Source organism: Balaenoptera physalus, assembly GCF_965194825.1.
Source record: "Balaenoptera physalus genome assembly, chromosome: 1".
In the NCBI taxonomy this organism is placed as follows: domain Eukaryota; kingdom Metazoa; phylum Chordata; class Mammalia; order Artiodactyla; family Balaenopteridae; genus Balaenoptera; species Balaenoptera physalus.
The window spans coordinates 74,505,248-74,521,770 of record NC_138882.1 but is presented as its reverse complement, the minus strand read 5'-3'; the positions used below and the strand labels follow the sequence as shown (position 1 = coordinate 74,521,770).

At 45.2% G+C, this 16,523-nt stretch overlaps 1 protein-coding gene across 1 annotated transcript in view; it reads left to right on the top strand.

The window, feature by feature from the left end:
- The first annotated feature begins 843 nt into the window (after positions 1 to 843).
- Positions 844 to 16,523, top strand: part of LRRC52 (leucine rich repeat containing 52) — a 36,761-nt gene continuing 21,081 nt past the window's right edge. The window contains exon 1 of the mRNA XM_082409752.1: positions 844 to 1,725. Within this exon, the coding sequence (XP_082265878.1) occupies positions 1,104 to 1,725 (622 nt within the window). The 5' untranslated portion in view covers positions 844 to 1,103. The remainder of the gene's footprint in view (positions 1,726 to 16,523) is intronic.

Sequence of the window (16,523 nt, the reverse complement as noted above, 5' to 3'; positions counted from 1 at the left end):
TTAAGCTTGCAGACTCTCCATCCTTCCCTCCAAAAGACCCCCTCCCATTATCCCTCAAGCAGCTAATGAGTATAAACTCATACTAGAAGCACTAGTGAGGCCCTCATTATTTTAAAAATCCTAGAATATAAATGGTAAGCAATAGTTCCTATCATTGCACTCAGATTTTTTTAAAATACATTTGGGTTTTGTTTTAGGGGGAATATTTATACTTGCTCAAAAGGCTTTTAAATACTAGTACACATATATACTCCAAATGCAGACAGGGTTGTATGCAAACTGGGAATACAGTAGTAAGAACACCACCTTATCAGGGAATTTCCCTTGCCTCATTTCAAAGGAGCTCCCCCCTCCTCCACCCTTTCCCATCTTCTCCCGACAACACCCAAAAAATGGCACCTATCCAAACTCAGTACCTAAGGAAGAGACCCACGCTGAGAACTGACCTCAGACAGGTCACTTTTCACATCAGTAAAAAAAGGGAGTTGGACTGGAGATTTCCGTGATCCCTCTATGGCCTGCGGATTATGGGGTCCAATCTAGTCTAATCCACTGCACCTCCTTGGGGAGATGATACACACGCGCACACACGGTGAATCCGTGCGCTTCCCCCCACTCCCACGCCGCACGCCCCCACTCCCCCAGGGACAGCCGGCTTACTGAGTTACACAAAACACCCTCACACCACCCAGAAGAAGAGTCAGGACTCTCCCTCCCTCAGCTGGGCAGTCTCCGGAGGCCGCTGACATCACAAAGGTGTCAACTGGCAACCTCATTGTCATGTGGCTCTCCCCTGGCTCCCCTTCACTTTCGAACGCAGGGAAAGAGTGAGACCTTTTAAAGCCGCCAAGCCGGCAGGCTTCCAGCGGCAGTCTGGGAGTGAGCAGTCGGCAGAGCCACCAAGCCGGGCTGCAGGGCATTGGGCCTCGCATTTCAGCTTCTGTTCAGTTCTCCTGTAATGGAAAATCGCTTCGCCCAAAGCCAGAGTGTTACAGTTCTTTCCAGCGCCCCTCCCCCCGCCCCACCACGCCCCTCGGCAACCTCCCGATCAGAGGGACAGCGCCCGCTGGAAAGTGGAAGGAGGGTAGTCGCCGCTTCTTACTATGTCCCGTGCTTCAGGCCCTGGGCCTGGGTGGTTACTCTTTTCCTTTGGAATGGGACTGGTATCGGGGTCAAGGTGTCCAAATAATTGTCAGTGTCAAGCCCAAGAAGTGATCTGCTCAGGGGTCCAGTTAACTGAATACCCCTCTGACATACCCCTGAACACCCGGAGGCTGTACCTGAATGATAACAGCATCCGTTTTTTGCCAGCGATGAATCTAGGACTCCTCAGTGACCTTGTTTACTTGGACTGTCAGAAGAACCTGATTCAGGAGGTGATGGATTATACCTTCGTCGGGGTCTTCAAACTCATCTACCTCGATCTCAGCTTCAACAATTTAACCTTGATCTCCCCATACAGTTTCTCCGTGCTCAGCAACCTGGTGCAGCTGAACATCTCCAGCAACCCTCATCTGTTATCACTCAACAAGTACACCTTTGCCAACACCAGCTCTTTGAGGTACCTGGACCTCAGAAATACCGGCTTGCAGACCTTGGACCATGCCGCCTTCCATAACCTCATAACACTCCAGACCCTGTATCTGAGTGGAAACCCCTGGAAATGCAACTGCTCTTTCCTGGACTTCACCATCTACTTAATAGTGTCCCCTCTGAACCATCCAGGTGAGGACTTGATTGGGTGTGGGGATGAGGATGTGATGGCATAGGAGGAATTGGTTCCAGAAAAAGTGAAGTCAAAAGATGGTCAGTGTGGGAGAGAGATCTGGGTAAAGTTGATTGAAAGCGTACTTATTGCCCTGCAGGATCCATCCTCGGGTTGACTGCAGAGGCAGTAAGGACCAGTAGAAAAAGTTCTAGAATAGCCATCCAAAGAGCGGAGTTCTGCTCCCACACTCAGCCCTTACTACTTGGCTGCCCTTGGGGAAGTCACAATTTCTCTGTGCCTCAGTTTCCTGATCCATAATGTAGGGACAATATTACCAAACATACAGAGTTGTCATGTCAACAGGAAATGATATGTGTGGAAATGGTAAAGTACTGTAACTGCAGAGTGACAAAGTAATACAGGGACACTGTATTCCATTGGTAAACTACTTTAATCTGTTTAAGTCAGTGACTGACTTTTTTCAGCATCTAAAAGTAAATTCAGTCATTCATAGCCAGCGGAAAATCCAGTAGTATGATATACAGAAGGGAAAGTTCAATAGAGACAGAGGAGGGGCACGTGAGCGACCTGGACATGAATGAGAAAGGGAGGAGAAGAGAAGGCTTTAGATATCTTCTTTGTCTTCAGATGCTAACCTCACAAGGAAGGAGAGCACGGCATGAATGGGTGGCGAATGGACCACCAGTGTCCACTGTGTCAAGCAGGGAGATTCCAATCTCACAGTCAGACTCTCAAGTCTTACCTGGTAGAGTTCCAAGCCAGTTGCTGCCACTCTATCCACTGTCCCCACCCCTCTGCCATGGTCCCTGGGGCACTCCGGTGCCTCATCCCTTCTTCTTTTCCGTGACTTTACTGTCCCATTCCCATCCTTTAATTCCCCCACTCCACCAATACCACTTTCACCCAGGGAAGTCAGAGCTTCAGAGAAATGTGAAATAACCCCTCACAGAAAGCCTGGAGGCACTGATGTAATTAAACCCTATCAGAGCCATGTCTTCTCTGCCTTCCCTGGGTGTGTGTTTTTGAAAATATTTTCATGCACCAGCTTCACAAAAGTCCTGCTGAAGTTTCCACCCTGAAGTCCTGCCCATGTGGCAATATTCTAGAAAGATTCCTGACCAAAATGACAGACTTTAAGGAGCACTGGGGGAGAAGGAGCTGGGTGGTGAGAGCGAGTAAAAATGTGCCCTCCTGGCTTTCCAATGCACGTGTCTTGAACTGTCTTCCAGGCAGGGACTGGACTGTGGTGAGGCAAGCAAGGCTCCCAGGTTGCAGAATCGAAGGTGGCACCGAGACTGTTTCCTTAAATTTTGTGCCCGAGGCACCTGGCCCTGCTGCCAGGTACTTCAACTTGAGTTAGAATAAATCAAAAGGAACAAACTTTGTCAGACCATCTTAACAGTACTAATCATAAAAGAACACAGGAGCAGTTTCTTGGGGGGCTTGCCTTGCCTCTCCAGTGATCATGCCTTCCACTTTTCTCAATGACTGGTGCTGTGCTGGTTTCTAGAAAGCTCTCTAAAAGAGGGTCAGTATTAATCATTCTCATGCATCGAATGTGATTCCCAAATGGGATTCTCCCTGTCAGCGTACACGTAACTAGCCTGTGGACCAGCATCATCTTTTCTTGCGCTCTCCCCACCGTTCATACACATTTTCCTTGAGCAGAAACCACCAATTTGCCAGGAGGACCCCCTACTTAGCTGAAAAAGATAAGTAGCTTGGCTTCTTCCCCAGTGCCTAAGCCTATCACTTCACCTCCCACTAAATCTCCCGTAATCAGAATTTTGCTTATAAAGTTGTATCTTCTCAGAACTTTCAGGCTAACTACTTTGGACTCCCTGACTCAATTCAATCCAGGATTGAAAAGGATTATAAACCAGGTCTGTTTCACTGCATATTTTCAAAAACGTCAGAGGCGGGTGTCTATCTATCTTGTCAAGCTCATAAGCTCCTCGTGAATGAAGAATCTGGCTTTTGAGGTAGACAAAGCTTTTATCCACTGGCCAGTGGGAGCTCCCCACCCTGACACACACACACACACACACACACACACACACACACACGCACACACACAGCTGCTAATCTGCTCATCTCCCTCTGCTGTTTGGTGGCGTAGAGGAACCCTCCCAGTTCACTTCATACAGAAATATGGTCTCATTGCTCCAGTTCACTATTATTATCTCTTAAAAACAGCAGTGAGCCCCAGGCCAGACATAGAATAATTTAGCTTTGTACCGAGCTTTGCAGCTGCTGAAGTTTTTTCACACAGCTGTTTCAGTTTCTTTACTTGAGTGTCACACCAACCCTTAAATTTTGTGCTCTAGGACTGTGGAAGAGTCTAGGATGGGTATTTTTAACACCTATCCTATGGTTGAGAAGATAGACTGATTCACCCAAAACCACACAGCTACTAAAAGGCAAGAAAATGGTTTGAACCTCCTGATTTCAAATTTAGGTCTTTTCCCATGTGGTTACTCTCTCTTAAATCCTCAAATTACATAACTATAATCCAATAAGTCACTTTAGTTATAAATACAAGTCATGTTATAAGCATATGCCCACAGCACCTAAATTTCAACTTTATTTCCTATCTGTCTACACTTGGAACTCACACCAGATCATTTTCATTGGATAACAAGCCCTAGTCATCATAAACTCATATAATATGCCTGCACTTCCCTTGCAAACCGAGGTTTCACCCCAATCTACCCAAACTCTAAAAGAATGAACCTAACCTCAGTGTTTGCTCTCCTTTGCATGTTATTCAGTCTGGTTCTCCCTTCCCGTACACATACACACACACACACACACACACACACAACCACAAACATACACATGAACACACATGTAAACACATACATACATGCACATATACAAACACAAAGTTGTATCTACACAAACATACCATACATACATACATACATAATTACATACACACTCACCCACATATTACATATGCATGACACACATACACATATAAATGCACAGATACACATCAACACATGAACACACACACACACACATACACAAAAAGCTGAAAACACTCAAGCAATAAAATTCATTAGATGCTTCTCTTGCCCTTTAGCCAGACCTCAACATAATGGAAGATGTTTATTTCATGTGACTCTCATATGATGATTCATGTCTCTGTTAGGTGGAAATATCTTTGCTATTTACAAACACTCTAGTTGAACTCTCAACCTTTAGCCCACCTATTATACCACATTTTCTATCAAAACGGTACTCTCTGGCATGTTCTAGAATGGGATCTACACATCTCTTCCCCATGTGCCCAAATTTCAGGATACAGGAAGAATTTCTATGAAATAAGCTAAATAACCTGGTTATTTATAAAGGAGAATCCAACTTAAAGATGGGGTTCATTTTAGACCCAGGGAGATACTAAACCTCAGTATTGGGAGATTTTGCCTGCAGTGCAGTATTGAGGTCTGTATGACAGCAGAATTCCAGTATATAGACCCCTTGAAAAGCAAGATAGTGAAGTAAGGGACCTCCATGGTACCACTCAGCTCACGCATCCATCCATTTAAATATTTCTTGAGTGCCTATTATATGCCAAACAAGTGTTCATAGAGGTAGCTAGCTAAGAACCCTGGGGTTGTGTATTGAGACTCATCTGACTATGGGCCACCTGCACCTTATGTGTCCCACGGTCCAATTAAGTGCAGCAGAACTAACCTCACTGGACACAGCAAGACAAAAAAGGCAAGCATGTGCCTTTTGGGGTAGAACAAGTACTTGGGACAGCCTCAGCTGCAGGTGGTGAAGGACGGCCACCACACAGGCAGGAGAGCCCAGTGTGAAGAGCTCAGGTTCTGGAGTGTAACAGATGTGGATCATGACCCTAGCCCTGCCACTTAGTATCTGTAGGAGATCAGATAATTTACTTAACCTCTCCACACTTCAGTTTCCTCATCTTTCAGACAGGTCTAGTAATAGAACCAACCTGTCTAGGGCTGGTGTAAGGATGAAATGAAAACATTTATAAACTGCCATTAACATTAAGCCTGGCACACCATAAACATTCAATAAACAAATGGTTGGCAGATGTAGGAAAGACACAGGATACTAAGAGAGTAGCAAATATCAGTCAGGTGGTCCCTGGGACAAGCAGTGGACTTCAGGAAGGCTCAGCCTTATTGGCGGACAGTGTACCCTGTCCAGGAGACATGACCCTACAGATGCATATGGGGATATAAACAGGAGATGGGAAGGTAGACAGCAGGTTCCAGGACTCTAATCCCTGAGAAAATGGGACAGAGGGAATCCTGGAGTTGAATATTGGATGAGTTATGAATACAGGAGTTCAGACACTGGGGAATAAAACCAGAAGCCCAAATCAAGGCTTGGTCTCAGTCCAGGCCATGAGACTCAGGGCTGGGCCAGCAGCAGCAAGGTGGCTCTTCCTGAGTCACCTGAGTCTGGAACTGAAGTTCGACCTTAAACACAAACCCCACTTCCAGAAACAGGTGTGAACATGCAGACGTCTTTCACGGGATGAGGGCAAGGAGGTCAGTTCAACTATGGGGCAGACATGGCCTTGGGAGAAGAAAGTCACCTACATGGTGTAATTTTGTGATCTGAAGAGTAATGAGCAGTATTTTTGCTCCAGTCTCTCCCCATCCACTGCCTACCGTTGGGCTAAAATTAGCCATTAGAGATTCATCCTTCTGGGTCCCTAAAAGTACCCCAATCTTGCAAAGGACTGTGAACAAATATGTAATTTCGAGGGAAGAATAATATAGGTGCCCCTAAGCTTTTATCAACTTTCATATCAGAGGGAAGAGTGAGTTCTTGGGAAATACAATTAGCTAAGATTAATTCTGCAGCAGTGGGGGAACCTTGAAGGAAGCCAAGATCCAGGAAAGAAATGGAGAGGTGTTAAAACAAAAGACATGAGGGCAATAATATGTCCTTCCCCTATGTCACACCTTGGCTAAGTTCGCCCCCCACAGAGGGGCTGTAGAGGAGGCTGAATGTTTTATTCACCTTATTTCATCACAAGGCTACAGCAGATAGGAACATCAAAACTTTCCCATATTGACAAGAGATTTGGCACTATTATCAAGAGTCTTCCTCAAAGGAAACCCTCCAATGATATACTCACCAGATGCACTGAAAACTGCTCAGTCCTCAAAGAGTTCATGTATTCACTTTCCAAACACAACAATCATAGCAGAAATGGAGGTGAGTTGAAATGTGCTGGTTGCCTGGATGCTCTGATCAATACAGAGTTAAAACAGGTTCACAGATTCCATTTCCTTTTGGGCTCAGGTCAGAAAATAGGAGAACTAATTCCTGGCTGGAACTGTAATTTTCCAGTCATTAATGCTGTTTGAAGGTGAGAGTAGAAATTGAGTTCTTCCCAGGAGAGAGCTCCCCAGCAGGACAGGGTTGAATGCCTCTGAAGATGCTCTCAAAAGCTCACTAGCTCTAAGCTCCTGGACAGAAAAAGCCTGGCTTCCTACATCCCCTCCACCCTCAAAGTCTGGTCCAGCACTGTCCAACAAAAGCTTCTGCAGCAGTAGAAATGGTCTACATCTGTGCTGTCCAATACACTACCCACTAGCCACATGTGGCTATTGAGCTCTTGAAATTAGGCTAGTGGAACTGAGGAACTGAATTTTTAATTTTACATCATTTCAATTCATTTAAATAGCCACATGTATGGCTAGTGGCCACCATATTGGTGGGCGAAGCGTTTAATATAGGAAGATATAGGAAGCTTAAGCTGGAACTTTAGAATCTAGCCACCTCCCAGGTAAGTGGCTATAGAGCCCAGCCCAGCGTGGAGATCTTCTGACACCCAAGTTCAATGTTTTCTCCCCTGCCATGATATTTCCTTACTATCAGGCACATCACAGTCTATTCAACTCTGAAACATTTATTGTATGTTTATTACGTGCCCAACATTGTATTTATGTTGCTGGGGTGCTTTATCACAGGGAAAGAAGTCATAATTCCTGTCTTTGATTAGGCAAATCTAGGGATACCAGAGAGAGAAAATGCAGATGAAAGCCAGGAAGCCTTATCCCAGCCGTGCCACTGTGTGATTTGGGGCAAGCCATTTTTCCCTCTGAGTCTCATTTGTCTGTGAAACAAGGGAATAGGATTAGATACTCTATAAATCCCTTCTAGTTGGCAGCCTATGGACCTAAATAGAAAGATAAGATGCACTTAGATGAAGGAAGAGGAGAGCAGTGGTCAGCAGACAGGGTCCCAGGTGAGCAAGTGCACAATGAGTCCTTGTCGAGGTGCAGGTGTTCCTAGAGATGAGGGCTGTGGTCACACAATTAGGAAGTGCGACCTCTAGCTCCTGCACTCTCCCGCCTCCTGTCTTAAGCACCCTCTCCTGGCCTTGAACAATGCCTCCACCTCCCAGGGACTCCGTGCCCTGGACTTTCCTCCCAGGCCTGGCCTGCTCCACCAGCGGTTCTCAAACTCTAATGAGCACAGGAGCCCAGGCTCCACGTCCAGAGGTGATGACTCAGTGAGATGTTGGGGCAGGTGCTCCTTAGGCCACATTTTGAGAAACCCTAGGACAACGGTCTGGGTTCTAGCTCTATGGTGGCTGCTCCAACTGGTGAATAAATTGATTTGCACTAAGATGTTAGTAGCTGATAATGTTTTGACATGTCTCCCTCAAGGGGCATTTGCAATGTGACAGGGAACAACCAGAAACAGTGCGAATTCAGAAAATCACAGGCTACTAGCATAGATGTGGAGATGGTCTCAGGACAAAGGGTCCGTCTGTGTCAGCCCTTAAATTATAGTCCTTAGGCAGTCCTGCTTAGTCCGATGGTGGGGCCCACAATTCAAAAAGAGGAGTCCGGGCAGGAGTGCTGCCGAGGCAGGAGGACAAAGCCACTCAGGGACATCTGCAGGGAGCAGATGGGTTGGGTCATGTGCTGTTTCAAGTCCAAGTCATTTTGAGGGCATTTTGAACAGGGAACATCTCAGTTTCATTCTGAGGCTACTTCATCCTGTATTCAAGGCTGCTCTCATATGATAATGGCCCCATTTCAATCCACCAAGTACAAAATCATCTACAACTGCGCCAAAACTTAGATTTCCAGAATGAATTCAGGTCCTCACACCCTTCCACTATTAATGCTAACCCATCTCCTCCATCAGGGAAATTGCAATAAAGACCAGACACCAAAAAAGGGAACAGCTGGGCAGCAGTCATTGCCAAGGCTGTCAACTGCTCTGCTAGCACATCTCTCCCACCTTATCACAAACACGCTGGCCTTGTGGCTCCCTCCTGCTGAGAGCTAGAGGAGCAGCCTTATGAGGACAATGAGGGGGCTGAGAGGGGTACAACTGGGTCAATGATCCCTAAATCATCCAGAAAATTCGAGAAGAGATGGGGATGGCAAGGATGTGCAGTTTGGGAAGGACCTCTAACTCAGCCCTGTTGGAATCCGTGAGGGTGGGTGATCTAAAATTCCCTCAAGCTCAGAAATGCCAGATCTCTATGCATGGTCCCTCTGATCGCCCAACACCACTCAGGCCCCTGGAAGGAGGCAGTGCAAGGCCAGCCAAAGCAGCCAACCTCAGTTTCTTCATCTCTAGAGATGAAGAATTCCCCAAGCTATAAGGAATCCAACAAAGCGTGGATGCAGATAGAAAGAGAAACAGGGGTCCAGCCATCTAGGGCCTTTGTTTATGGTTTTTCTAGGGAACATGCAATGTATCCTGAGAAGTTTTGCCAGGCAGGCAAGATGGATACAGGGCTAGGAGGCTCATATGGGCATTCAGACAAGAGAGGATGGCAGCCTATGGCAACAGTGTGGATGAAGAGGTACAGACAGGTCAGAAGGAACTGTTTAGAAGGTAGAAGCAACAGGACTTGGGACTGAACTAGACCCTCCCAGAGTTCCCTGTACTCCCTTTGTGACTCTTAGCACAATAAACAGATTTGTAGTAATTTAACATTTGTCTTCCCTGCTAGACAGGAAGGTCTGTAAGAGCAAGGAGCAGGTCTGAATCTTCAGAAAGATTCAGACACAGAGAAAATGCTCAAGAAATATTTGAGTGAATAAAAAATCAATGAGACATGGAAAATAAAGGAAAGGAAAAAAATCAAGTATTGGTTTGGACAACTATAGGGGCTCCACTGAGAGGAGGGGCAGGAAGGGGTTAGGGGAGAAGCCAAGTCCTATCTTGAACGTGTTGAGTGGGAGGTCTTTGTGAGCCAGGAGGCATTTGGATATTCTGACCTGAAATTCAGAGTAGAGAATAAAATATATGTTTGGAAATCATCAGCTCACTGGTGATCATCAAAACCAAACAAAGGATGAGATCAGCCAGGGAAAGAGTTTAGAGTGAGAGGGTAACAGGGCAAGGACAGAAGCTTTGGGGAATGCCAACATATTGAAGCAACAAGTAAGAAGAGCAGAGAACTTAATAAAGTGAAGGGACCAGCAATGGAAATATGGTGCAGGGTGGTGTGGTCTTTCCAGACAGAGGGAAGAACAAGTGCAAAGGCCCTGGGGTGGAATGAGCTCAATGTAGCGGAAGGTGGGTATGGCTGAAGTGGAGTGAAGCCAAAGTAAGAAATGAGGTAAAAAATCAGAGGCCAGATCTTATAGGACCAACAGGCCATGGAGAGGCTTTTGACTTTATTCTAAATGTGACAGGAAGTCATGAAAGGGTTTTGAGTGGGAAGTGACACGATCTATGGTTTACAGCTGGCTCCCACTGCTAGATGGAGAGAGACTGTGGAAAGTGGGAACACAAGTTAAGAGGCTGTCACAGTTCAGGCGAAGGGAAGACTGTGGCTTGGCCCAAGGGAAGACTGTGGCTTGGCCCAGGGTAATGGTCCAGAAGATAAGAAGAAGTAAGAATTGGGATATATTTTGAAGGTAAGACTAACAGGATTGTCTCATGGCTTAAATTATGGGATGTGAGAGAGGAAACAGGAAGGGCTCCCAAGTTTCTGCCTGGGTGACTGGTGAACGGTGCTGCCTTCCACCACGGAACTTTTCTAAATTGCCTATTATCCATGAGGATAATAACTGTCCACTCTCTGGATTTTTCTGAGAAGATGAGTTATTATTCAGCAGGTCCAGCTCTAGGCCAAACTGAGAGCAAACTAGGGTTTGCCATTAGCTTCCAGGAACTGCCTGGTACCATCCTCCAGACCTGTCATGTAGCTGGCTCCCCTCCTCCATCAAAACCTGCTCAAGAAAGGCAGTAGCAGGGGTTCCCCAGGGAAGGGCTTAAGTCATTGGCTTCTTTTTCAGAGGACTTTACACTTTAAGCCTTCTTTTATCAGTGGAATGAAAGGTTCTATCTCCTGCTGACAGAATTTTGGGCACTGACAAGCGCATGAGAAGTATTATGAGGAAAAGGGGTCTTTCTACCTCTAAATCTTGCCCATATACAACCACTTATACAAAAAAACCAGTCCTGTAGACTAAAGCACCTTTAAAGCACAGGAATAATCAGGTTGAACTTGCTGGATTTCAAGGTTGTTCCTGTAATGTTGCAAGAGTCTATGAATCAGGTTTAACCTTTACCAAAATATGAACTCTTTATCCAAGGGAAAATATTGTATCAGATAAGAACTGTACTGCCCAAGCCCAAATCATCTAAAGCCAAGGATGCTTCAGACCAGGAGTCAGCACACACTTTCTATGAAAGGGCAAATAATAAACATTTTAAGCTTTGTGGGTCTTTGTTGCCACTATTCACTCTGTCATTTGTAACATGAAAGCAGCCATAGAATATACATGAATGAATGGGCATGGCTGTGTTCCAATAAAACTTTATTTACAAAAACAGGCTGCAGGATGGATTTGGCCCACAGGTTGTAATTTGCTGAAGCCTGGCTCATGCCATCAAGGGAAGACAGCTGGGTGATGAGGAAAAGGAGCTCTAGGGAGGCAAAGGTAGGAGCCAACGGAGGACTAGAAATGCTCAGAGGACCATGCATGAGGGTCTAAGAAGGGGGCCTTGCTGGCCAGTTGGCTTTGGTGGTGCTGGGCTGCTATACGGTCGAGTCTAGGTTTCCCTCTAGGGAGTCTTCTCCTCTGGGCCACCCATAGTACAGCAGAATATGATAGTGATCCCCTCAAATTCCATCAGAAACCAGTCCTAAACAACAAGGCCAAAAATATGATTTTAAGAACTGCTGTATGAGATTAAACCAATAATCCACCCATTCTCTATGCATTCAATAGACATTTATCAAACCTCTATTGTGTACCAGGCACTAGGGATACAAAGGTGAACAAATAGGGTCTCTGCTTTCAAACAGTAATTGGGAAATAATAATAACTACCTTTTGCCATCATGCTGGCAGCCCTTGCATCCTCAGCCCCTTCCCCATCTGCACTTACCCTCGTTTCCTTCTCTGCAGTCTCAGAGGACACTTCAAGGCTTACCCCTCCATTTGAACAGAACAGTCATCTGTTCCTGCCTCCTCCAGGACTTCACACCCCTTAGCTCACTGAATCCTTCCCCAGACTCTCACGAGGTAAGCAGGGATTGGTATTAGCCTAGTGTAGAGTAGTCCAAGGTGGCAAGACGTTAGCTGACCCACCTATAGTCTTCTATCTCCCCAGGTTCCCTTTCCTCCAGCCGAGCATTATGTCAATGACACTGACCCCCAAGGGGCATTAATAACAAACAATATTTAATTCACTCAACAAACATAGTTTGAGCTCTAGTATGTGTTAAGCACTATTCTAGATGTTGAGGACACAACAGTGAAAACAAATCCATGTCTTCATGGAGTTCATAATCCAGTGGGCGGAGGCAGACAAATGAATAGGTAGTTGACAAATACATAATTTAGCTGGAGAAAAAAACACTGAACATCTAATGATGTTCAGGCAAGCTAGGGCCTAAGGAGGAAAAATGAGGGAATTAGACCTTTCTCTATGTTCCAGGTGGAAGTTTCATGACAAAGTGCTTAAGCTGATAGAAACTGGTATTTGCTCTCCAAGGAGCAGTTGCAGTGTAATTGAGAGAGAAGTCTCCAAATTCTATCCTCTCACTTTACGTGGCCACCACATGGAGGCTGGCCTCCTCCGCTCAGCCCAGACAGTTCCTAAGCAAGACTGCCCAGGGAGCTCAGAACAGCCTGCTCCTCCGGAGAGCTAAGCAGACCCCAGAACTGTGGTCACTTCTGCAGGCCAAGAAAAGGAGCAGTTCCTCTTAAAACCACCAGGTTCAAGCTGGCTTTCTGAAGGAAGGCTTTCTGGGCTCCTGCATTAACAGGTGTGGTTCTGGGCCCCAGAAGCTCTTGCTCCTCCACGCATTCGATTTTGGCGGACAGGTTTTCCACCTGTGAGCAACGTGCCGCATGTGGAACTAAATAAGGGGGTAGTTTATGTTTCCTTAGGAACTATTTGCAGGAAGAATTTAAACATTAATGATACCTGTAATTGTACCTGGGAGCTTTAACTGGGGCAAATGCCCTGCACCCATGAAGTAGAGCTGAGGAAGTGATAAGATGGGGCTTAGTCACATGTTTGTAATGTGATTGAAAGCCCTGGGATTGTGCAGCGCACAGAATACACAGCAGTACCTGGTAGCCTTTTCTCAGAGGCAAGGAGATCAAGAAAGTCAGAGACAGAATAATTGATGAACAATGTATTCATTCTGTAGCCTGGGAATAATTAAAACTACTTAGTGGGGGTGCTCAAGAGTAGAGTTTAATTTTGTGAAGCACCTTATATGGTGTCTAGCATATATCAGACATTCCAGGATGAGTAGATGGGTCTATAAACTCTAAAGTCATCATACTAGACTAGGAAAAGAATGCATGACTAACAAGCTAAAGAAGAGGAAATGAAATAATAAAATAGAAGGAACATAGTCAAGGGATAGGATCATTTAAAAAATAGGACAAATGGAAAACAAACAGTTAATCCAAATATATCAGTCTAACATTAAACATTAATGGGCTGATTAAAATACAAAGTTTGCTAGATTGATGAAAAACAAAACCCAACTACACCCTGCTTACTAAATATCCCTTAAGTATAGAAACATAGAAAGATTAAAAGTAAAAGGATGGGAAAAGCTACACAATGCAAACACTAACCAAAAGAAATTTGGTACAGCCATACTAATGTCATCAAACAGAGTACACTTTAAGGTACGAAGAATTACTACAGATAATAAGTGATATTGATCAATGAGAAAAGTGTAAATCTACCACGAAGACGTAACTTTATATGCATCTAATAACATAGCTTCAAAATATGTGAAGCAAAACTTGACAGAATTATACAGAGAAGTAGACAACTGCATAATCATAACTGGTGACTTTAACATACTTCCCCTGTAACTCATAGACAACTAACAATCTAATAGTAACTGAGACAATAGTTTTGAAAAGTCAATAAAGTCAATAAAAAGTCAAAGAATATAAAAAGTCGATAAAGATATAAATAAAAATCAATAAAGATACAGAAGATCTGTATAAAACCACACCCTAATCAACATACAATGTACTCAACAAAGACAGAATACATTTTTTTCAGTGCACATGCAAAAACTACTAAAATCGACTTTATGTCCAGCCATAAAGCAAATTCTCAATAAATCTCAAAGGACTGAAATCATAAAGAGTATGTCTCCGACCACAGTAGAATGAACTAGAACTCAATAATAAAAACATTACTAGAAAATCCCCAAATACTTAAAATTGAGTAATTCATTCAGTGAATGATAGCTCTTATTATCAAGAGCAGTAATGATCAGACATGGATTATGTCGTCAAGAGCTAAAAGTGTCTCTAGTAGGAGAGAAAAGATGTACCCCTTTTCTAGCAAATAACCACCAAGCAACATAGAATGTGATAGGTGCAGTAAGAATGATACTAAGAAATGCTATGGATGAGTTCGGAGTGGGAACAATCACATGACTGCCCTCTGACGTGGTTTGGGAAGGGTTATTGGGGGTAGATGCATTTACACTAGACCTTGAAGGATAGGAAGGACTTGATCATGCAAAAATTAGAGGAAGAGATATTTGATGCAAAAAGAGCAGTGTAACGAAGCTAACTACAGATAAGGGGGATATGTAATCAAGGAATAAAGACAGTTTAATTTGACTGGAACAAAGGGCGGGATACTGGGAGAACTCAGAAGTAAGGTGGGAAAGGCAGGAGTGGGGCAGATCCTGAGGGCTCTGAACACCAGGCCAGGTGATCTGGATGTTATTCTGTGCCCCACAGGGGAGTCAGAGGAGGGTTTTGATCCAGAGTGTGCCTGGCAAGAGCCTAGCTTGCAGAAGGGAAATCTGGCAGGAGTGTGTGAAATGGTCCGGAGCTGGGAAACTGGGAATGGGTGGAGACAGACCTGCTAAGAGTTGAGAGCTCACACCTTGGCGGTGACAGGCAATGAAGGGGGGAGAGTGAATGCAGCAGTAGAAAAACCCTCCCCACAGATCCACCCACATCCCTCACTTAAAAGCAGCCTAACAATGCATTAAAATCACTGCCTAATTGCTCCTTTCAAGGTAATGCTCCAAAATGGAGAAATATGCGTTTAATGTTTAGTCTCATCTCTGCCACCCAAGCCCCAATTTAAAAGCCTAATCTTTTTAAAAATAGAATGAGATAAACTCCCATAGGCACACTCCAGACCCTCAAAATCCCACGTTCTCCTTTCTCAAATACATCTTTCTTCGTATATTCCCATGTGGTGTCTCTGGCAGCTTGGGCAGGTGACTTAAGCCCTCTCTTGCTAGAATTCCTGAAGATGGCAGGAGCCTCCCCTCCTCCTCCCCAGCCCCACTCTTGGGCCTCCTGGGCAAAGCCCCAGAGGTCCTGGAACCAGGCTGACTAGAGACAGGTCTTGAGGTGTAATTGTGTTCCTGTCCCTTTACAGCACCCTGAGATGGAGGCCCAAGGCCCCTTTCCCTCTCCCATGGGCCAGGGTTGCCGTGAGGGCCACTGTCCCACACTCAGTTCTAGAGAGGGGCTTCTTCCTCTCCTTTCCTCTGTAGTCTTTGTAACCAGTGGATGTGGCAGCCCCCAGGCTGGCTCCCTCCTCATATGTCTACAGCTTCCTCCATCAGGGAGTCCTTACAGCATCACAGACTTCAGGCCATCTTCCTGAAAGTAACAAATGACTTCACTACAGGTGCACTGACCCAGAACCAGGGTGCAGGGAATAGCGTCCAGCTTGGAGAGGACTTAGCGCTCAGCCTGGACAGCTCTCTCCAGCCACCCAAAGCCAGCTGCCTCCTACCCAGTCACCTCACTTCTGTATTCCTTTCCCTAATTCTCCTGCTTCTAGCTCCAGTCCAAACCTGATTTCCCTCACGTCCTTGGTCACCAAGGCTATCAGTGTCTTCACATAGTCTGGAGTTTCTACCCTGATCTAGGTGAAGCTTCTCCCCACACTTGCCTCTCTCTGTATCTCCCACTTCTGAAAAAAAAAAAGCTCAGATAGCTCAGTCTGGGTTTTCTCTGTCTCCTGTCCCCTGCCTGGATCCTGCAGGTTATCCAAAACCTTCAAGTTAGGAAACCTTCCTGAGTCTCAGTTTCCTTATGTGTAAAACAAGGATGATAGTGTGTGTCAACGTTGCTGTAAGAATTCAACGAGATAGCATTTGTGTATCACTTAGCATGTAGACAGAACTTGGTAAATATTAGCTGCTATTATGATTTGGATCATAGTTGTCTCAAGCCCTGGTCTCAACCCTGAATGTGAGCTCATTTACCTAATGCTCATTTATATTCACCTGGACACCGCTCACAGGCACCTCAGCATCAACACGGCGGAGTATATGGAGCTAGAAAAAT